General features: G+C 45.0%; 2 protein-coding genes across 6 annotated transcripts in view; both read left to right on the forward strand.

Annotated features, from left to right (window-relative positions):
* C6H11orf54 (chromosome 6 C11orf54 homolog) overlaps window positions 1-11,727 on the forward strand; it is a 36,521-nt gene extending 24,794 nt beyond the window's left edge. For 2 of the 5 annotated variants that reach the window (XM_063642044.1, XM_063642042.1), the window contains one exon: window positions 3,592-4,881. In XM_063642044.1, the coding sequence (XP_063498114.1) occupies window positions 3,592-3,705 (114 nt within the window). In that variant the 3' untranslated portion in view covers window positions 3,706-4,881. Of the gene's footprint in view, window positions 1-1,034; window positions 1,761-3,591; window positions 4,882-11,551 lie in introns of those variants that run through there. The other 3 variants (XM_063642041.1, XM_063642039.1, XM_063642040.1) reach the window with 3 other exon arrangements.
* A 7,064-nt stretch (window positions 11,728-18,791) lies between these two features.
* Window positions 18,792-23,951, forward strand: part of MED17 (mediator complex subunit 17) — a 28,880-nt gene continuing 23,720 nt past the window's right edge. The window contains exon 1 of the mRNA XM_055283272.2: window positions 18,792-21,452. Within this exon, the coding sequence (XP_055139247.1) occupies window positions 21,203-21,452 (250 nt within the window). The 5' untranslated portion in view covers window positions 18,792-21,202. The remainder of the gene's footprint in view (window positions 21,453-23,951) is intronic.

Here is a 23,951-nt window from a genome sequence, read left to right on the forward strand (position 1 = left end):
TTAGCATACAAAAAACCATTTGTCACTTTGGAGATTCCCAGGGTTTTAGGAGCTGTGTGCCAGAATACTGGGACTAAGACTATCTATACATACTGCATATCTTATTATACATCACAGTGTCATACCATCTTTCCAAACCTAAAATAAGAACACAGATAAACCTAAAGAATTGTCATCCAACCAGGTGCAATGGCTCATGCCTGTAATCCCAGCATTTTGGAAGGCTGAGGTGGGAGGATCGCTTGTGCCCAGGAGTTTGAGACCAGCCTGGGCAACATAGTGAGACCCTGTCTCTACAAAAGCTAAAAAATTAGCTGGGCATGGTGGCACACACCTGTAGTCCCAGCTACTTGGGAGGCTGAGGCAGGAGGATCACTTGAGACCTGGAGGCTGAAGCTATAGTGAATCCAGATGGCACCACCTCAGTCCCACCTCGGCAACAGAGTCACACCATGTTCCTTTAAAGAAGAAGAATATGTCATCCAAAAGACCACCAGGATGGCTAAATAGTAGAAAGGAGAGCTATATTGGTGATTTCAGTTTGCACAGCAGGAAGAGACAGTCTCCAGTTTAGGCCAAAGATGCTCTCTTCCCAGAGGGAAAAGGGCAGGTTGGTTTTTATGCCTCACAGGGCCTGTATCACACAATAGAGTAAAACATATTCAGCAGGTTTGGGAGAAAAGTTATACATATCTATGAGGGAAGGTGAACATGTGCAATGGATAAACATATGCAACACACATCCCATGTTCACTTTGGGGTAAGGTTTTAACATTAAAATAAGGTGGAACTTGGCTCTTCAGGTCAAAAGGTGAACTATTGGACACAAAGTTTGCATGCAGTCTCTATAAACTGGCTGAAACTGGCTCGAGGTCTTCAGTTGCTTATCAGGAAAGAATTTTTGTAAGGCTGGTCCTTTGTCCAATCAGAGCTATAGTGGTTTGGATTGTAAATCAGGTTTGGTAAGGTTCTGACAATTTTCCCAATAGCTCCTATTTTTAGCGAATTTAGCAAGATTGTGTTTTTTCTTGTAGCCTTAGGAATTTGCAGAGTTCCCATGCCAACCAAGCCCGGAACCCTCCACCCATAGGTAACTTTCATTTTCTTAACTTTAGGGTTCTTCTTAGTTGATAAAGGAGCATCCATTTTGGTCTTCCAGATAACAGAACACAATCTGACAGGGCAATTATGTGACTAAAATAATGAAATATTAAAAACTGAATTTTCCACAGAAAATCTGGTATATTCATTGGCTAAATCTATGATTACTCTTCCTAGAACTCCTACCTTTAGCCTCATTTCTCTGATACGCTCTGTTTTTCTGACTCATATTAACCACAACGAGGATTAACTTCTTCAAATTTAGACTAACACTTGATATTATTTGCACTGGCAACCTAATATTTGTCACTACAGTAAATACCTGATATGGTTTGGCTCTGTGTCCCCACCTAAGTCTCAGGTTGAACTGTAATCCCCAGGCTCGGGGGTGGGGCTTTGTGGGAGGTGATTGGATCACCAGTGTGGTTTCTAATGGTTTAGCACCATCCCCTGGTGCTATCTTGTGATAGAGTTCTCCCAAGGTCTGCTTGTTTGAAAGCGCCTCTCCCTTCACCCTCTCTTTGTCTCCTGCTGGCCATGTGAATATGTGCCTGCCTCCCCTTTGCAGTGGCTCATGCCTGGAATCCCAGCACTTTGGGAGGCCGAGGCGGGTGGATCACAAGGTTAGGAGATCGAGACCATCCTGGCTAACATGGTGAAACCCCATCTCTACTAAAACTACAAAAAATTAGCCAGGCGTCGTGGTGGGCGCCTGTAGTCCCAGCTACTTGGGAGGCTGAGGCAGGAGAATGGTGTGAACCTGGGAGGCAGAGCTTGCAGTGAGCCCAGATCGTGCCACTGCACTCCAGCCTGGGCGACAGAGTGAGACTCCGTCTCAAAAAAAAACAAAAAATTTTTTTTCTTTTTTTTTTTTTTTTTTTTTTTTTTGAGACAGAGTATGGCTCTGTTACCCAGGCTAGAGTGCAATGGCATGATCTCAGCTCACTGCAACCTCTGCCTCCCAGGCTCAAACCATCCTCCCACCTTACCCTCCAGAGTAGCTGGGACTACAGGCACATGCCACACCCAGCTAATTTTTATTTTATTTTATTTTATTTTTTTATTTTAGAGGCAGTGTTTCATCACATTGCCCAGCCTAGTCTCGAACTCCTGGACTCAAGTGCTCCTCCCACTTCAGCCTCCCAAAATTCTGGGTACAGACATGAGCCACTGTTCCCAGCCTGCCTGCTTCCCTTTGCCTTTGCCCTATGATTGTAAATTTCCTGAGGCCCCCCCAGAAGCAGAAGCCTGTATAACCTACAGAACCATGAGCCCATTAAACCTCTCTTTTTTATAAATTACCCTGTCTCAGGTATGTCTTTACAGCATGCGAGAACAGACTAATACAACACCTAAATGCAGATTTCCGTTTGCTTTTGGTTTTAAAGCTCAGCTTCCTTTTAGTTTACCTGTAAAGCCTCTGTGTGGCCTAATCTTTCATTCAGTAGCAGTTTACTATTACATACTATACTAGGTGCTCTGGTACATTCTGTAGTGGTATTAGTATATACTAGTATGTACTCTACTGGTATATATGGTACATATTGTACTGGTACATACTGTGCCAGGTACTAGGAATACAAAGATGAATAAGACATAGTCCCTGACCTGGAAGAGCTCGGTCTAGTGGGGACACTGACATGCATAGAAGAGAAGATCAAGCTTCCCTTTCACTCTTTCTGAAGGCTCATTGAAAATAAACTGACAAAAAGCAGACTAACAAGAAAAAACGGCATACAAACTTCATTTAATGTGCATAAGCATGAGGGAACCTCAGGAGAATGATTACTCAATAATCCAATGAGGTCCAGATGTTTATATGCCCCTCTTCATAGAGGAAGGGGAGATGGTGGGCACGGGGGTACAGGAGTAAAAGATTTTTAGGGAAAATGAATGAGCTCCAAGAACAATGGCCTGGAAGAAAGTTATTTTGAACTCTGGGGGAGGTGGCAGGAAGATGAGGGGCAGAACTTTACTGTGAGCAAAGGTTATCTTATATAGATAATGTCTCCCAGGTAATCCTCTTGGAGCTGCACTCAGAAGAATAAATGAAAAGCCAGATCAGGCATGGTGGCTCATGCCTGTAATTCCAGCACTTTGGGAGGCCGAGGCGGGTGGATCACCTGAGGTCAGGAGTTTGAGACCAGCCTGGCCAACATGGAGAAACCCCATCTCTACTAAAAATACAAAAATTAACCAGGCATGGTGGCAGGCACCTGTAATTTCAGTTACTCTGGAGGCTGAGGCAGGAGAATCACTTGAATGTGGGAGGCAGAAGTTGTGGTGAGCTGAGATCATGCCACTGCACTCCAGCCTGGGTGACAGAGTGAGACTCTGTCTCAAAAAAAAAAAAAGAGAAAAGCCTGCCTGGACATGGTGATAACTCCCAGTGTCATCTTTTTGTGGTTAACCTTTTCTAGTTATTTGATGAGATTCCTAGAGAGGGGATTCACTGAATTGTTTTTTTTTTTTTTTTTTTTTTTTGGAAAGAAGCTTCCCTGCTCACAAAAAGAAGTTCCAGAGTCCTTCCAGATGCTTCAGGAAAGGAAGAAGATCAGAGAGATGGGGAAGCTGAGGAAGGTCAGAGAGATCCCTCGGTTCTGAGGCTTATTTCTGAGACCTTTTAATATTCCTTAATTCAAAACACTCAGCATGCCAAAGTGCCATATTTTACAATTTCGTTTTCTAAGCCCCAACTCAGGTGAAAAAATAATTGAAATAAAATAGAATAAATCCTATCAGTATTGCCCTATATTGCTTTTTGTTTTTTTTGTTTGTTTGTTTTTTTGAGATGGAGTCTCACTCCGTTGCCCAGGCTGGAGTGCAATGGCGCAATCTTGGCTCACTGCAATCTCCGCCTCCCAGGTTCAAGTGATCCTCCTGTCTTGGCCTCTGGAGTAGCTGGGACTACAGGCACACACCACCAGGCCCAGCTAATTTTTGTATTTTTAGTGGAGACAGGGTTTTGCCATGTTGGCCAGGCTGGTCTCGAACTCCTGACCTCAGGTAATCCACCTGCCTCAGCCTCCCAAAGTGCGTGGATTACAGAAGTGAGCCATTGCACCTGGCCAGTATTGCCCTATATTGTACTGTACACTGTTAAATTAAGTTTAGCCTAAAGCTGCCTCCTTACATATTTTAAGTTTGGCTTAGAGGTTTCTCCATACCTAGTGAAATGTAATCTAACTGGATGTGTAAATGGACTTGTGAAAGGAAAATAAATCTTGGAACCCCAAAATCACTAAGCCAAAAGAAAAGTCAAGCTGAGAACTATGTCAGACACCTGCCTCCCATTTTATTCCTAAATAAGACAGCTACAAAGATAAGAAGCTATATACCTCCCTCACAATTGTCCACAATACCTTGTGGACAAAGGACAGACAGAACTCAAAGTCATCCCTCTGAGGCTCACCCGAGACAAATGCATATCTGATTGCTTTCTCTGCCCTATTGTTTATGTAAAAACAATATGCACAGTCACTGAGCCAGACTAAATTGTGTATTCAGTGGAAGGCTGATCAAGGACTCAAAATAATGCAACCTTTTCCTTTTATCTCTTATCTACTTCTAACCTGGAAGTCCCCATATAGAGTTGTCCCGCCTTATCTGATGGAACCAATGTATATCTTACACAGATTAATTGATGTCTCATGTCTCCCTAAAATGTATAAAACCAACGTGTGCTCTGACCATCCTGGGCACATGTTGTGAGGACCTCTTGAGGCTGTGTCACAGTGCATCCTTAACCTTGGCAAATTAAACTTTCTAAATTGACTGAGACCTGTCTCAGATATTTTGGTTTCACAGACTGTTACTCTTGTAACAAGTAGCCAAGTCTCAACCAATCACAGCAGCCATACTCCAACGGTTCGAACACTCCAACAGGTGGCCAACTGTTCGAACCACCTTCAAATAAGGCAAATGCTGAGCTGTAACCAATCCAGCTGTTCCTGTACCTCCCTTCCATTTTGTGTAGGCCACTTTCCTTTTTCTGTCCTTAAATCCTCTACAACCATCTGGCAGCACTGGAGTCACTTCTGGACCTATTCTGTTGTGGGGGTTGCCCAATTCAAGAATTGTTCTTTGTTCAATTAAACTCCGTTTAATTTGTCTAAAATTTTTCTTTTAACAACACGTTAAAGGAAACTGAATATCATAACAAGAGAAATTTACTAAAGAACACATGGGCCAGGCACAGTGGCTCACACCTGTAATCCCAGCACTCTCGGAGGCTGAGGTGGGCAGATCTGTTGAACCCAGGAGTTCAAGATCAGCCTGGGCAACATGGAGAAACTCTGTCTCTACCGAAAACACAAAAAAATAGCCAGATGTGGTAGTGCATGCCTGTAGTCCCAGCTACTTAGAAGGCTGAGGCTGGAGGATTGCTTGAGCCCAGGAGGCAAAGGCTGCAACAAGCTGAGATCCTGCCATTGCACTCCAGTCTGGGTGACCAGAGTGAGACCTTGTGTGATGGTTGATATTGTCAACTTGATTGGATTGAAAGATGCAAAGTATTGTTCCTCAATGTGTCTGTGAGGATGTTGCCAAAGGAGATTAACATTTGAGTCAGTGGCCTGGGAGAGGCAGACTCACCCTCAATGTGGGTGGGCACCATCCAATCAACTGCCAGTGCAGCTAGAAAAAAAGCAGGCAAAAGAAGGTGGGAGAAGCTGACTTGCTGAGTCTTCCACACTTTATCTTTCTCCCGTGATGGGTGCTTCCTGCCCTCAAACATCAGACTCCAAATTCTTCAGCTTTTGGACTCTTGGACTTACACCAGTGGTTTTCCAGGGGCTCTTGGGCCTTTGGTCACAGGCTGATGGATGCACTGTCAGCTTCCCTACTTTTGAGGTTTTGGGAGTCAGACTGACTTCATTGCTCCTCAGCTTGCAGATGGCCTATTATAAGACTTCACCTTGTGATTGTGTGAGTCAATACTCCCTTATAAACTCCCCTTCATATATACATCTCTCCTGTCTCTCTAGAGAACTCTGACTAATGCACCTCATCTTTAAAAATAATAATAATAAATGAACAAAACAAACAAAAAAACATGAATTTGAACTTCTGGTGCTGGCCAAGATGGAATAAGCCTTGGCCAGCACCAAGACTTAGCACAACAACCTGTTTCCCACACAATTACAAAATATAGAACTTTGCATGAAAAACAAAAAGCATCCCTTTCAGAACAGTTGAAAATTAAACAATGAGCTGGGCATGGTGGCTCATGCCAGTAGGCCCAGGACTTTGGAAGGGCCCAGGTGGGAGGATTGCTTAAGCCCAGGAGTTTTGTTACAGGATCTTTGGGGTGTCACTTTTCTGGCTGGAAACCTGTGGCTGGTAGTGCCTTTGCTAGAGCTTTGCTCAGGCAAGCTGGACTCATTCCACCCATTCAGCCTGGCAGGCTGTGCTCAGCTCATGCTACTGGCTAGGATCCCATGCCTCCAAGAAAGACTGTGAGTCAGGCATGGAGACATGAAGGGTATCTGAGCAAGCATGGGATCCAGCCACTGCACAGTCAGACATGCTGGCTGGACCAGGTGCACCACAAGCTGCTTCCCCAGCTGGCATTGGAGAGCGCGGTGGTGTCCGGAAGCTTGGAGACATCAGAAACTGCAGGACCTCAAACAGGGAGTCACAGCCCTGGCTCAGGGAGTTACCAGGTCTGGCCTTCCCAAAGGGCTGCAGCTCTTCTCTCCACCCACAATGTGGTGAGCAAGGGGCATGTTTCAGCCGTTTGTGTTAAAGCTCTTTTAGTCTTGCCTTTCAGCGAGTCCCAAGTTCTTGTACTGCAACCAGGAAGAATGAGGTATGCAGACAAGTGAAAGGTGAGCAAGATGAAAAGGAGCTTCAATGAGCATTAGAACAGCTCAAAGAAGACCTGCAGTGGGCAGCTCCTTTCTATAGACAGGGTGTCCTGATGAGTGTTCAGCTCCTAGCAGAGAGGGTAGCTCCTCTGTCCTCTGCTTTGCTCTGGCTGAGCCTGGGGCTTTTATGGGCCTCAGAGGGGAAGAAGTGTGCACTGATTGATCCAAGGGCGGCCATGGATAGGCCAAGAAAAGGCACCACAAGTCTTCACTCTGGTTCTTGGGACTGGCAGTTTAGCCCCCAGCATTCAGGCCCTCCCTGACCTGAAGGTGGGGCCTCACTGGGGACCCACCCTTTTCTGCCCAGAAGCCTGTCTGCCTCCTGCCACTGTCCATGGTGCCCAGGCTGCTCAAGTCAAGGGTCACCTGTAGGCCAGTGCTGAGCCTATTGATTTTTTTGTTTGTTTTGTTTTGAGACAGGGTCTCACTCTGTTGCCCTGACTGGAGTGCAGCACCCCCCTCGGCTTCCCCACTATGCTTGTTGGTACCCAAAGTCTGGAGGGGCCAAGGCAGAAGGGGGCCGGTATGTCAGCACTGCCCCAAGTGTGTGCACACCTGGCTGGGCTGTGACAGTACCCCAGCTTGGCCCCATGTTGCTCCAAGATCAGAGCAGGTGCCAACAGCAGGGAGAAGCCAGGCAGTAGGAGCAGTCACTTTTGAGACCATGGGGTTGGGGGACTTCCCAGGCCTCCAAGAGTGCAGAGAGGCCCAGGTTTGGAGGTGTGGGGCATGCAGGGTGCCTGCCTGCTCTGGCCCCCAATAACACAGGAAGGCCTGAGTCCACAGCCCCAACTTGGGCAGCTGCAGTTGCACCTGGGGTGGGGGGGAAGGGCGCTGCTGCCTGCTCCCAGCTCCCACCAGTTCTGTGGAGCATGCAGCCCCAACCAGGTCCCTTGCAGTCTGCGGCAGGAGCTCCAGGTCCTTGCTGGACCCAGGCCAGCGTTGGGGCAGGGGTGATATTGCTGTGAGCTCCCCACATGGCCCTGGCACTCAGGGGTGAGCTGGGGCTCCCCTCTGCCTAGCTCATGGCGCTTCTCTGGTTGGGGGGCTTCTGGGACCAGATCACAGGTGCAGGCCAGGGCCAGCCATCAGGAGTGTCAGGTTCAGCAGTCACCCTGATGCGGGGCAGACCTTGGGGATGTGGCTCCAGGGAGCCCTGCACAGAGCCTCCTCCTGAGGTGCAGGAACCCACAGCCATCAGCGGGGTGGGAACGGTGGCCAATGGCCAGGTCCCTGAAGCAGGTGCCACTCCCACTTCCCACCCCAGGCCCCCAAAGCACGGCCCCAACTCTGTGCCCTGGGCCCGGGCCCTGTGCTTCATTTGCAAGCACAGCACTGCCTGGAGCCCAGCTCCACCTCAGGGCACCACTCTGTCCTACTGTGGTTTTCCCCCACTTGTGGGCAACCAGGCCTGGCCCCATTGTGGTAGCCCCCAGGGCAGCAGGCTGCAGGAGGGCTGACCACCTCCTCCCCATGCCCTCCCCATAGCCAGAGCTCAATGGCAGTGGCCACTCTGGATGGCCTGCCAGTGCCATCAGTTTGAGACCAGCTTGGACAAGATAGTGAGATCCTGTCTCTACAAAAATTAACAATTAACTAGGTGTGGTGGTGCACACCTGTAGTCCCAGCTACTAGGGAGGCTGAGATGTGAGGATCATTTGAGCCCAGGAGGTCACAGCTGCAGTGAGCCATGATCAGGTGACTGCACTCCAGTCAGGGCAACAGAGTGAGACTCGTCTCAAACAAAACAAAACAAACAAAAAACCAATAGGCAAATTGAGAAGGGAAGTCAAAACTGAAAGAATGAACAATATGATAATGAGTTTCCTCTTTTTCCTCTCCTCTTTTATCTTCTGGATTTGACCCAAGGCAGCTTGCATTGGAGCAACTACGCAACCAGCACGGAGAACAAAAGCTCCCAATAGACAGTCCCTCTTTCTCACCAGAGAACCAGGAAAAGGAGCCCCATGTAACCATATGCAGAAAAGTCTCCCTTTTGGCTGGGTGTGGTGGCTCATGCCTGTAATCCCAGCGCTTTTGGAAGCCAAGGCAGGCAGATCACCTGAGGTCAGGAGTTTGAGACCAGCCTGACCAACATGGAGAAACCCCATCTCCACTAAAAATACAAAATTAGCTGGGCGTGGTGGCACATGCCTGTAATCCCTGCTACTTGGGAGGCTGAGGCAGGAAAACTGCTTGAACCCGGGAGGCAGAGGCTGTGGTGAGCCGAGATCACGCCATTTCACTCCAGCCTGGACAACAAGAGCAAAATTCGATCTCAAAATAAAATAAAATAAAATAAAAGTCTCCCTTTTTTTTCCCTTATGTTTTCTGTTCCCTCCTGGCCCTCTTCTGTTCTCTCCATGCACCTGTTAGTCCCATATTTGAGAGGCTGAGGTGGGAGGATCCCTTGACTAGCCCCATTGCAGGCAAAGCTGTTCTGCTGCATCAGTGGCAGCAGGTAAGCTGTTACCTAAAAGTCCCAGAGAAAAACACATCTCTTGGCCCAGAGGAATCAGGAAATGAGCCTCTTGTGATCCTATTTTCTCTCTCTTTTACTACTGTATATGGAGGGTGGTCCCAGTAATACAGAACTGCATGACAGGGGGCGCTAAAACTAAGATACACTGGCTAGAGGAAGTGGGGAAAAGGGGTGTGATTCATAGTATTCTTTTATTAACACTTTAATTCTTGTAATGACTTGGAACATGAATCCCAAATTATCTTACACTCTGTTCTGTTCTTTTTGTGCTTTGGTTTAGATTTTTCCATTGACTAGCCTTTGAGTTCATTAATCCTGTTCTCTACTGTATCAAATCTTTTATTAAACCTATCCAATGACAAAATTCAAATGTCAAAATCCTAACCCCTAAGGTGATGGTATTAGGGGGTGGGGCCTGTTGGGAAGTGATTAGGCCATGAAGCCAGAGCCCTCATGAAGGAGATTGGTACCCTTACAAAAGAGACCTGAGGGAGCTTGTTTATCTTTTCCAAGTGAGAACTCAGCAAGAAGGTGTTGTGTATAAATCAGGAAATGGGTCTTCACCAGATACGAAATCTATTAGCACCTTGATCTTGAACTTCCCAGCCTCCAGAACTGTGAGAAATAACTTTCTGTTGTTTATTTAAAAAAAAAAAAAAAAAAAAAAAACAGGTCAGGCATGGTCACTCACACCTGTAATCCCAGTACTTTGGGAGGCTGAGGCAGGAGGATCACCTGAGACCAGGAATTCAAGATCAGCCTGGGCAAGATAGTGAAACCTTATCTCTACAAAATAATTGTTTTTAATTATCTGGGCATGGTGGCATGCACCTGTTAGTCCCAGCTATTCGGGAGGCTGAGGTGGGAGGATCCCTTGAGCCCGGGAGTTCCAGGCTGCAGTGAGCTCTGATCACACCACTGCACCCCAGTCTGGGCAACAGAGCGAGACTCTGTCTCTAAAAACAAACAATCTATCCAATTGGTTCCTGATTTTAACTTTTTTTTTTTTTTTTTCCAAGAGACAGGGTCATGCTCTGTTACCCTGGAGTAGAGTGGCACAGTTACAGCTCACTGCAGCCTCAACCTCTGGGGCTCAGGTGATCCTCCACCCCAGCGCCCCAAGTAGCTGGGACTACAGGCGCACACCACCACACCCAGCTAATTTTTGTATTTTTTTTTTTGTAAAGACGGGATTTCACCATGTTGCCCAGGCTGCTCTGGAATTCTTGGGCTCAAGGGATCCACCTGCCTTGGCCTCCCAAAGTGCTGGGATTACATGCATGAGCCACTGCACCTGGCTGCCCAGTTAATTTTTTTAAAAAATTTTGTGTAGAGATGGAATCTTGCAATGTTGCCCAGGGTGGTCTCAAACTCCTGGCCTCAAGGGATACTCCCATCTAGGCCTCCTAAAGTTCTGAGATTAGAAGCATAAGCCACCACACCTAGCATATGTATTCTTTAAAACAAAACAAGCCAGACACCCTGCAATGGACTAAACAAAATCAGTTAACATTGAAAGGGATTAAAAAGGGCCTTAAGAGATGCCCCAGGGTGGGACCCCCAAGTTATAATATTCCATTTCATTGTTTGTTTTTGAAAATCAGGGAAACGCCTTAGACATTCTGACATAAAAACAGGGAGCCCAAAACAGACCTACAGGCTACTATAGTCGGTAACTAGACCCTTTGGCTAAAGCATTGCCCCCTTGCATGAGGGCAATAACTTCCACTGCTTTGTTAGTAAGAGCCACCACAGAAATAGTGATGGGAATTTCCTGTCAATTAGTTCCACATTTTGTGAAAGCACTTCAAAATTGGCACCACACTCAACATTATTCGGTCATCAGACTTCTTATGAAGTTATTTTTTCTGTACCTCACATTACAATCTCTAGGTGCAATAATCTAAACTCTGCCATTCTTCTGCCTTGAGAGATGTTACACAATTGCATAATCTTTATTTTTATTTTTTTCAAGGCAGAGTCTTGCTCTGTCACCCAGGCTGGAGTGCTGTGGCCCAAGCACAGCTCACCAGCTCACTGTAGGCTTGACCTGCTGGCCTGGAGCAATCCTTCCACCTAACTTTTTGAATTTTTTTTTTAGAGGCAAGGTCTCACTATGTTGCAAAGGCTGGTCTCGAACTCCTGGCCACATGTGATCTTCCCACCTCGGCCTCCCAAAGTGTTGGATTACACGCATGAGCCACTGTGCCCGGCCGTAAGTGCATAATCTTAACCGACTAGTTTCTCTCTCCTATAACAGACCTGCAAGAGATTCTCCTTATTAAGGCTGATGTTTGGCTTAGAAATAGATTCCCCTTATTAACGCTGATGTTGTGTGGCTTACAGATGGATCTTACCTAAAGAATAAACCTGGGACTTATTGCACAGATTACACTATAGTATCTTTCTTTTTTTTTCTTTATTGAGACAGAGTCTTGCTCTGTCACCCAGGCTGGAGTGCAGAGGCGTGATCTTGGCTCACTGCAACCTCCGCCTCCGGGGTTCAAGCAATTCTCCTGCCTCAGCCTCCCCAGTAGCTGGGATTACAGGCAGGTGCCCACCACCACACCTGGCTAATTTTTGTATTTTTTGTAGAGACGGGGTCTCACCATATTACCCAGGCTGGTCTCAAACTCCTGAGCTCAGGCAATCCACCCACCTCAGCCTCCCACAGTGCTGGGAATGCGGGCATGAGCCACCACGCCCGACCAGGTTACTCTTTAGTATCTTTATATATATATATATATATTTGTATTATTAAACTTTAAGTTCTAGGGTTCATGTGCACAACGTGCAGGTTTGTTACATATGTATACATGTGCCATGTTGGTGTGCTGCACCCACTAACTCGTCATTTACATTAGGTGTATATCCTAATGCTATCCCTCCCCCCTCCCCCCCACCCCACAGCAGGCCCCGGTGTGTGATGTTCCCCTTCCTGTGTCCAAGTGTTCTCATTGTTCAATTCCCACCTATAAGTGAGAACACGCAGTGTTTGGTTTTTTGTCTTCACGATAGTTTGCTGAGAATGATGGTTTCCAGCTTCATCCATGTCCCTACAAAGGACATGAACTCATCATTTTTTATGGCTGCATAGTATTCCATGGTGTATATGTGCCACATTTTCTTAATCCAGTCTATCATTGATGGACATTTGGGTTGGTTCCAAGTCTTTCCTATTGTGAGTAGTGCCGCAATAAACATATGTGTGCATGTGTCTTTATAGCAGCATGATTTATATTCCTTTGGGTATATACCCAGTAATGGGATGCTGGGTCAAACGGTATTTCTAGTTCTAGATCCCGGAGGAATTGCCACACTGTCTTCCACAATGGTTGAACTAGTTTACAGTCCCACCAACAGTGTAAAAGTGTTCCTATTTCTCCACATCCTCTCCAGCACCTGTTGTTTCCTGACTTTTTAATGATCACCATTCTAACTGGTGTGAGATGATATCTCATTGTGGTTTTGATTTGCATTTCTCTGATGGCCAGTGATGATGAGCATTTTTTCATGTGTCTGTTGGCTGCATAAATGTCTCCTTTTGAGAAGTGTCTGTTCATATCCTTCACCCACTTGTTGATGGGGTTGTTTTTTTCTTGTAAATTTGTTTGAGTTCATTGTAGATTCTGGATATTAGCCCTTTGTCAGATGGGCAGATGCAAAAATTTTCTCCCATTCTGTCGGTTGCCTGTTTACTCTGATGGTAGTTTCTTTTGCTGTGCAGAAGCTCTTTAATTAGATCCCATTTGTCAATTCTGGCTTTTGTTGCCATTGCTTTTGGTGTTTTAGACATGAAGTCCCTGCCCATGCCTATGTCCTGAATGGTACTGCCTAGGTTTTCTTCTAGGGTTTTTATGGTTTGAGGTCTAACATTTAAGTCTTTAATCCATCTTGAATTAATTTTTGTATAAGGTGTAAGGAAGGGATCCAGTTTCAGCTTTCTACATATGGCTAGCCAGTTTTCCCAGCACCATTTATTAAATAGGGAATCCTTTCCCCATTTCTTGTTTTTGTCAGGTTTGTCAAAGATCAGATAGTTGTAGATGTGTGATATTATTTCTGAGGGCTCTGTTCTGTTCCATTGGTCTATATCTCTGTTTTGGTACCAGTACCATGCTGTTCTGGTTACTTTAGCCTTGTAGTATAGTTTGAAGTCAGGTAGCGTGATGCCTCCAGCTTTGTTCTTTTGGCTTAGGATTGACTTGGCAATGCTGGCTCTTTTTTGGTTCCATATGAAATTTAAAGTAGTTTTTTCCAACTCTGTGAAGAAAGTCATTGGTAGCTTGATGGGGATGGCATTGAATCTATAAATTACCTTGGGCAGTATGGCCATTTTCACGATATTGATTCTTCCTATCCATGAGCATGGAATGTTCTTCCATTTGTTTGTGTCCTCCTTTATTTCATTGAGCAGTGGTTTGTAGTTCTCCTTGAAGAGGTCCTTCACATCCCTTGTAAGTTGGATTGCTAGGTATTTTATTGTCTTTGAAGCAATTGTGAATGGGAGTTCACTCATGATCTGGCTGTCTGTCTGTTATTAGTGTATAAGAATGCTTGTGATTTTTGCACATTGATTTTGTATCCTGAGACTTTGCTGAAGTTGCTTATCAGCTTAAGGAGATTTTGGGCTGAGACGATGGGGTTTTCTAGATGTACAATCATGTCATCTGCAAACAGGGACAATTTGACTTCCTCTTTTCCTAATTGAATACCCTTTATTTCTTTCTCCTGACTGATTGCCCTGGCCAGAACTTCCAACACTATGTTGAATAGGAGTGGTGACAGAGGGCATCCCTGTCTTGTGCCAGTTTTCAAAGGGAATGCTTCCAGTTTTTGCCCATTCAGTATGACATTGGCTGTGGGTTTGTCATAAATAGTTCTTATTATTTTGAGATACGTCCCATCAATACTTAATTTATTGAGAGTTTTTAGCATGAAGGGCTGCTGAATTTTGTCAAAGGCCTTTTCTGCATCTGTTGAGATAATCATGTGGTTTTTGTCTTTGGTTCTGTTTACATGCTGGATTATGTTTATTGATTTTCGTATGTTGAACCAGCCTTGCATCCCAGGGATAAGGCCCACTTGATCATGGTGGATAAGCTTTTTGATGTGCTGCTGGATTCAGTTTGCGAGTATTTTATTGAGGATTTTTGCATTGATGTTCAACTCTATAGTATCTTTAACTGAACAAATAAAAAATGCTTACCTTCCAAAAGCCACCTCAGCTTCTGTCAATTGGTGAAAGAAATAACTACAATATTCATGCAGACAGCAGATTTGCTTTTGGAGTAACTCATGGTTTCGAAATGTTAATGGAAACAAGATTTTTTTAACTACTTCTGGTCAGTTCATATAAAATGGACACCTTAATTCACAATTGCTAACAGCCATATTATTACCAAAAATCACTGGCCATTATTAAAATCACAGGTCATTCTAAATCATATACTCCAGAGAGCAAAGGAAGTCAGCTAGCTGATAAGGTAACAAAAAGAACTGTTCGAAATACATCTAAGCAAGAAAAGCAATCTACATTAACTTTTCAAGGAGCATCTAAACTTGACATAAAATTAATTCAATCCAGCCAGGCACAGTGTCTCACGACTGTAATCTCAGCACTTCTGGAGGCTGAGGGAGGTGGATCATGAGGTCAGGAGTTCGAGAGCAGCCTGACCAACATGGTGAAACCCCGTCTCTACTAAAAATACAAAAATTAGCCAGGCGTGGTGGCACACACCTGTAATCCCAGCTACTCGGGAGGCTGAGGCAGGAGAATCATTTGAACCTGGGAGGCGGAGGTTGCAGTGAGCCAAGATCGCACTACTGTACTCCAGCCTGGGCGACAGAGTGAGACTACATCTTAAAATAAATAAAGAAAGAAAGAAAGAAAGAAAGAAAGAAAGAAAGAAAGAAAGAAAGATAGAAAGAAAGTCAATCCAGAGCTCCAAAATTCAAATTGGAAAACTGGAAAACAAAGTGGGGGAACATACTCTATCAAAGGTGAGGTATGATATGGGCCAAACAACTTGTCTATACTATCTGTTGAATTACAGTAATCATTCTTTTTTTTTTTTTTTGGAGACAGAGTCTCGCTCTGCCACCCTGGTTGGAGTGCAGTGGTGCGTTCTCAGCTCACTGCAAACTCCGCCTCCTGGACTCATGTCATCCTCTCACCTCAGCCTCCTGCATAGCTGGGACCACAGGTGCATGCCACCATGCCCAGCTAATTCCTGTATTTTTTGTAGAGATGAGGTTTCACCATGTTGCCCAGGCTGGTCTTGAACTCCTGGGCTCAAGTGATCCATCCACCTTAGCCTCCAAAAGTGCTGGGATTACAGGCAGGAGCCATCACACCTGGCCTCACAGTAATCATTTTTAACCTATGTACATGATCTAATTCTTTGGAGCCCTGATAAAATGGTTGCTTGGGGAAAACAATATTTTTGGAACCCTTTTTTGACTATAACTCATAAGGTATACAATTTCTGCCCTATCTGCCCAAAATGTAATCCAGGGAAACCTTTTACACAGTTCTCAAGGATATTTTCCTTTACCTGAAGACCCCTTGGAAGTATAGCAATTAGATTTTGTTCAGCTGACACAGTCACAAGGATACAAGTATGTTTTAGTGATTTGCACATTTTCTCATTGAGTAGAAGCATTTCCATGCCAAAGAGTGACTGCCTTAGCAGTAAGTAAAAGTCTTATAGAAAAGATTATTCCAACTCGGGGAGTTCCTCTAGAACTCTACAGAGACTGAGGTACTCATTTTGTTGCACAGAATTCAATCAGTATGTAAAATTCGGCCCATCCTCCAACACTTTAATTGTGTGTATCATTCCCAATCATCTGGATTGGTGGGGCATACCCATGGAATAATTAAGACACAGCTGGGCTGGGCGCAGTGGCTCACATCTGTAATCCCAGCACTTTGGGAGGCCGAGGTAGGAAGATGGCTTGAGCCCAGGAGCTCCAGACCTTAAGCCTGGGAGCTCCAGACCAGCCTGGGCAACATAGTGAGATCCTGTCCTTACAAAAAGAAAACACTCAATTGAGAAAAAATAACACTTTTTTTTTTTGAGACGGAGTCTCTCTCTGTTGCCCAGGCTGGAGTGCAGTGGCACGATCTTGGCTCACTGCAACCTCTGCCTCCTGGGTTCAAGCGATTCTCCTGCCTCAGCCTCCCGAGTAGCTGGGACTACAGGTGCTCACTACCACGCCCGGCTAATTTTTGTATTTTTAGTAGAGAAGGGGTTTCACCATATTGGCCAGGCTGGTCTTGAACTCCTGACCTTGTGATCCGCCCACCTCGGCCTCCCAAAGTGCTGGGATTACAGTCGTGAGCCACTGTGCCCGGCCAATAACACAAATTTTTAAGATCCCATGGCCAAAGGCTTCTATTGTCTTTGCTTAACCCAAGATCAACCCCTTTGGAAAATATCAGTTGTACCCATTTGAAATAATAACTCACATACCTATGAATCTGTCCCAGGAAATGGTAACTCCTTAACTGTAAGGGGAGATATATTCCTTTGTTGTTCTAACCTTATGAGACGATTAACTAAAAATTATTACCTAGTGAAAGATTATTTCCTAATGGGCTCTTGGGATATGAAAAATTCAAGACCCACAGTTTTCATCCAGGAGATTGTATCTACTGGAAACAACATCCTCTAAAGGACTCTCTCCAACCAAGTGGAATGGCTCTTACCAAGTGCTTCTTAGTAACCCTTTTGCTATTATATTAGAAGGAATAGACTCCTGGCTGGGTGTGGTGGCTCATGACTGTAATCCCAGCACTTTGAGAGGCCAAGGCGGATGGATCACCTGAGCTCAGGAGTTCACCAGCCTGGGCAACATGGCGCAACTCCATCTCTACTAAAAATACAAAAATTAGCCAGGTGTGGTGGTGGGCACCTGCCTGTAATCCCAGCTACTGGGGATGCTGAGGCAGGAGAATCACTTGAACCCGGGAGACACAGGTTGCGGTGAGCTGAGATTGCATCACTGCACTCCAGCCTGGGTGACAGAATGAACTCCATCTCAAAAAAACAAAAAACAAAAACTGGAATAGACTCCTGGATCCATGTCTGGATCTGAAGAGGGCTCCATCTCCTGAGGGACTGTTTCCCCAGAAGGTGATCTCTGTTTCAAAATAAGTCAATGACAGGTTTATAACAAGATAACATCTGATGTAGGTGGCTAAAACCCAAGACTCTAAACCAGACCTGTATCTAAACAAATGCTTAATATTAGCAAATGTTAATACATGGGGAAGACTTTCCTTTACAAGCTCCCATTAACCTTCTTTCTTTTTGTCCTTAGTTTTCATGTCTTGGCACTACTATCAATAACTGTTGCCCATAAAGCCAACCTCTTTTTGCAATGGGTTTAGGACTATGCTAATAGATTATAAAAAAAAAATGCTTGTTGAACATGTGGTCTCATGCCCCTTTCCAGTAGCTGTGGGTATCTTCTCTCCAAGGTAAAGAAATATATTGCTCCAAGGAGAGAAGATATTGCATAGAATATCAGAAATATATTTGTATTTCAAAAACAGTCATGGTGCTTGACACTAGTATGATGAAGGATAAAGTACATCACTAGCCTATTAATAATACTTTAAAGGCTGGGCACAGTAGCTTACACCTGTAATCCCTGCACTTAGGGAAGCCAAGGCGGGCAGATCGACTGAGCTCAGGAGTTTGAGACCAGCCTGGCCAGCAAAGTAAGACCCTGTCTCAACTAAAAATACAAAAATTAATCAGTCATGGTGATGTGCACCTGTAGTCCCAGCTACTCGGGAGGCTAAGGCAGAAGAATCACTTGAACCTAGGAGGCGGAGGTTGCAGTGAGCCAAGATCACACCACTGCACTCCAGCCTGGGTGACAGAGCAAAACTCCATCTCAAAAAACAAAACAAAACCTTTACAGAGTAAAAGGCATGGAAGGAGCTTCTTAGTAAAAGAAACTAGTTTGTTAACTTTAATGCTGGCACTGTCCCAACTAAGTAATGAAACAATGACACTGTCCCAATTAAGAGATAAGACACCTTGATTTCAGAACGGTATAGCACAAATTAGGGATGGTTTTATCTGGCTTACCCCTCCTTCTGTCAGCTCAGCCACCTTGTCCTTGCCACTCCGAGTTTTTGTTTGTTTGTTTTTGTTTTTGAGACAGTCTCACTCTGTTGCCCAGGCTGGAGTGCAGTGGTGAGATCTTGGCTCACTGTAATCTCTGCCTCCTGGGTTCAAGTGATTCTCCTGCCTCAGCCTTCTGAGTACCTGGGATTACAGGCATGCATCACCATGCCCAGCTAGTTTTTGTATTTTTAGTAGTGACGAGGTTTCGTCGTGTTGGCCAGGCTAGTCTCGAACTCCTGACCTCAGGTGATCCACCCACCTCATTCTCCCAAAGTGGAGGATTACAGGCGTGAGCCACCGTGCCCGGCCACTTTGCCCCTTTATATTGGGAACAAAGAAATCATACCAAAGATATCTGGCCCAAAAGCACTGGAGATATGGGATGGATACCCAAAGAACTGTGTATTCACACCATTATATTACAAAGTACTGACTGGCATGCCATTTAATGTATTTATTGATTAGCTCCAAATGCAACATTTTGGCTATGTGGCACTAACCTATGACCATGGTTACTTCCAGGATAGTCAGGATGATGTTCTTCGCGTTATGCTTAATCATATGGTTGAGCAGTTTGTACTTTGCCAAAGACTGCAAATTTTCCTTAGTTATGATCTCATTGGGTTCATTCTGTGTTCCACTGGTATGATCACTTAGCTTCCATCTTCATACCACAATTGAGGGTTGAAGATGTTATTTGGCATATAGAGGTCCTAACCAATTATACCAAAAAGATAGCAACATAAGTATTCCATTATTAAACAATAAAGTCACTCTTATGGAAAAGGCCATATTACAAAACCATATGGCTTTTGACATACTCACCGAAGCCCAGGGAGGAACTTGCATTATCATAAAAACTGTGTGTTATGTCTGTATCCCAGATGAATCAGATAGTATCACTAAGTTAATGGATAATATGAAAACCTCAGCAACTAACCTTTCAGATCCAACACATCTTTAAACAACTGGCTAAGCAGCTAGTTTTGATCTTGAAGACTTGGTGGCAAAAGCTGTTACTTATTCTAGGAATCATAATCATTTGTTGTTGTCTTGTTTTTGTCTGCACTGCTATTAGACTGCCACTGCGCCTGGCTATTAATCAGATTTTAAAATAAAGTTAAAAAAATTTTTTTTTTACAAATTCACACGAAAAGCAAGTACAGTGGTTCTCAAACATGATTGGGCGACAGACTGTGCAGCTTGCCAGAAATAGGTTTCTCTCATGAAAATTCAACCCCCTCCACACACGGCCATCTACTTTCTTCTTCAGCAGGGACTGCCACCAGGGCAACCGTATTTTCCTAAATACCTTAGGAAAGTAGTTCAAAACCTACATATATCTTGGTCAGAACAAAACCTGGCGAACACTCATGATAAACGGTATATATAATTCCTTAAACGAAATACAGACGTTTGTAATATAAGATAATCCATCTTTGTCTGTGGAATTCCTACTAATGAAATACGTTCTTGGAGACCCAAAGACTTAAGTTATTCCACTTTTTCTTAATCTTTTAAATATTATTTGTAGGCCAGGCATGGTGACACACTCTAGTCCCAGCTACTCAAGAGGCTAAGGCAGGAGCATTGTTGGAGCCCAGGAGCTCCAGGCTGTAGTGTGCTGATAGCATTTGTGAATAACCTCTGCACTCAGCTTGGACAACATAGCGGGACCCCATCACTAATAAAAAAGTGAGATCAACATTATTTATTCTGTTACTCGGGCATAAAATAAATATTAAGCACTTACTACATGCCAGAGTCTATTATGTCTGCTGCAGATATTGGCTATCATATAGAGTTATAACTAACAGGAAACCAAATAATTACGTAGTATAATTTTACGTGGTGATAAGCACGATTGTTTCCCCCAAGCCATGCCCTTAATTTCTAACTCTTCAGATAGTGTTTCTTTAAAAAATTTCTTGCTAATTTAAAAAAACGTTTGTTTTGAGGCAGGATCCCACTCTGTTGCCTAAGCTAGACTGCAGCGGTGAGATCTCGGCTCACTGCAGCCGCCATCTCCAGGGCTCAAGCGATCCTCCCGCCTCAGCCACCCGCGCAGCTGGGACCACAGGCGCGCGCCACCAGATCTCAGTTTTCTCAACAAGACTCTCATTACTAACATCCAAGGATCCATTAATTTTCTTTTCCTTGACTCTTCTCGCCTCTGCAGCTTTCCTTCCTCATCCACTTTTTAAACAAACGCAGGCTTAAAAAGCAGGGAGCACACCCACCACGCTCTCGGTCCCAAACCGCTCTTTCCCTCCCGCTGCCGGCCACGCCTCTTATAGGCCCGGAAGTTTACCCCACCCTGCATCGTGATTCACCGGAAGCGCTCTAGGGAGCCCCGGAGCTTCCGCGCCTGCCCAGTTTTGCTCCGAAAGACTTGCGGAGGAGGGAGCTTGCGGTGCGTTCTGGGAAAGTTGCTGGGCCAGCTCTTTTGTTTCCAGCCTGAGCGTTGCGTTAGGTCTCCCGAGGGTCTTCTGAGGCACCACGGCTCCGGGGTTCTGGGTTCCCGGCTCTCCGCAGGGAAGCCTCCTCTTCGTACCTCGTTTTTTGGCTCGTGGGGGGTCCTCCCACCGCTGGCCGACGCAGCCAGCATGTCCGGGGTGCGCGCAGTAAGGATCAGCATCGAATCGGCCTGCGAGAAGCAGGTCCATGAGGTGGGCCTGGATGGCACCGAGACGTACCTGCCGCCGCTGTCCATGTCGCAGAATCTGGCGCGTCTGGCCCAGCGGATAGACTTCAGCCAGGGTTCGGGCTCCGAGGAGGAGGAGGCGGCGGGGACCGAGGGCGACGCGCAGGACTGGCCGGGCGCTGGCTCCAGCGCAGACCAGGACGACGAGGAAGGTAAAGTCTGCATCCGCTGCCCTACTCTGCCGGTCTGGGTCCCAGTACCCGCGCGGGCCTCGGCCTCTCCCGCGATGGGGGTGATCTTGTGCGTGCGAGAACTTTTGAGTGTCCCTCTAGCGGAAGCGTAAGGATACTTGGTCGTCATCTTTTTGTTGCTGCCGGACAAGGTAGGACACGACTTTACGCAATACTCCTGCGGGTCTCCTTGAATGGCAGCGTTTGAGACACTGTCAAACCGTGAAATGTTTAAATGAATGCTTCTCTGTAGAGCGCCTTTAATGTGGCACACTTAGTGGCTAAGAGCCCTAGATCGGGGCTGTACCCCTTGCCGGCTGTGTGACCTTGGGCGAGTTACTTTGCATCTTTGTGCAGTGTGAATGATGATAGTAGCACCTACAGAAAAGACGTCTGTTTTGACTGAAATGTGTGACGAGGTCCAAGAGGTAGGCGGGTCCATATCGTGTAGAGCCCAGTAGGCCAGGATAAGCGTTTGACTAGTGTTAAGACCACTGAAAGCTTTTGCAGGATAAGTAGAGACATGATTTTGTTAAAGGTTACTCTAGATGCTTTCCAGTAAATGAATTATAGGGAAAGCAAAACTGGAAGGGAGGAGACTAGTTAGGAGGGAAGTGAAGAAACAATGAGTGGGTTTCGGATTCTTACTATTGTCAAGGATTTTTGAAAAAAAAATCAATTCTTAATTTAGTTGTGCAGCAGACCTAGTGTAAATGGGAATTTAAAGATGTCATTTCAGGGCAGTGCTGTTAGGATTATTAGGGGTCCATTTGCGAAAAAAGATAAATACTACTTTATACCTCACGTAAAAATTATTTCCACAATAATTTTTGAGGATTGAGGTGCCAAATGAAGAAAGTAAAACAAAGTGTTAGAAGAAATAGTGAAAGAATAATTGCATTATTCTGGGAGTAGGATAGATCTTAATTTAGGAAATAACAGGACAGGCATGGTGGCTTACACCTGTAGTCCCAACATTTTGGGAGGCCAAAGTGGAAGGATCGCTTGAGCCCAGATTTCAAGACCAGCCTGAGCAACATAGGGAGCTCCTGTCTCTACAAATTAAAAAAATTAGCTGGGCGTGGTGGTGCACGTCTGTGGTCCCAGCTACTGGGGAGGCTGAGGGAGGAGGATGGATTGAGCCAGTGAGATCAAGGCTGCAGTGAGCTATGATTGTGCCACCGCACTGCAGCCTGGGTAACAGAACAAGACCCTAACATCCACACACACAACCACACACTCACCCACCTACCTTACAAAGTATAGATATATTACTTACATAAAATTTAAAAATAATGGGAAAAGATGCCATAAGCAAAGTAAAAAGATAAAATGACAGACTGGGAGAAGTTCTACACATACAACACAAATTTAGTTGATATCTTCTATATTCAAAAAGTCCCTTGAGACTGAAAAGAAAATGATGACACTTTGGAAAAATAGGCCAAAGGTATAAACAGCTCATAGAGGAGAGACTTCAGATACCAATAAACAGAACATAGACTCAATCTCATTACTAGGGACTGGGAAATTAAAACATGATTAAGATACTCTTTCCATGCACAAAATTGACAGAAATTGAAAAGATTGTTAATATTCAGGGTTAGGAATGTGAACTGGTAATGATTTTGAAAGACAATTTGGCAGTTTAATATGTGCCAAAATTTAATTTTAACTTTTTTTGATTTGTTTTGTTTTGTTTACAGAGTCTTGCTCTGTCGCCCAGGCTGGAGTGTAGTGGTGCAATCTCGGCTCACTGCAACCCCTGCCTCCTGGCAGATTCAAAACGATTCTCCCACTTCAGCTTCCCTAGTATGTGGGACCATGCCTGGCTAATTTTTGTATTTTTAGTAGAGATAGGGTTTGACCATGTTGGCCAGGCTGGTCTTTAATACCCGATCTCAGGTGATCCACCCTGCCTCGGCCTCCCAAAGTCCTGGGATTACAGGCCTGAGCCACTGCTCCCAGCCGAAACTTTTAAATGTATATCTCCTTTGATTCACTATTACCACGACTAAAAATTTAACCTGCAGAAAAAGGTGCACATATACAGAGTATATATTCAAGGTGTTTACCACTGCTAGCATTGTTGGAAGCAGTTTACTTGTTGGAAGCAATCTACATGTCCATTAAATACAAGTGGTTAAACATACCGTACATCCATGTTCCAGAATATCATACAGTGTTAAAAGAATTAAGTAGACTCATAAGTGCTAACATGGAAATGTCTCTAGGAAATATTAAGTGGGGGCGGGGAAAAAGCAAGTAATAGAAAATTGGAAATATATGTAAGTGCATAGAAAAACCTTTGAAAGGGTGCACTCATCGGGGCCGGGCACAGTGGCCCACGCCTGTAATCCCAGCACTTTCAGAGGCCGGGATGGGCGGATCACGAGGTCAGGAGATGGAGACCATCCTTGGCTAACATGGTGAAACCCCGTCTCTACTAAAAATACAAAAAATTAGCTGGGCGTAGTGGCG

Source organism: Symphalangus syndactylus, chromosome 6 (assembly GCF_028878055.3).
Source record: "Symphalangus syndactylus isolate Jambi chromosome 6, NHGRI_mSymSyn1-v2.1_pri, whole genome shotgun sequence".
NCBI classification, from domain to species: domain Eukaryota; kingdom Metazoa; phylum Chordata; class Mammalia; order Primates; family Hylobatidae; genus Symphalangus; species Symphalangus syndactylus.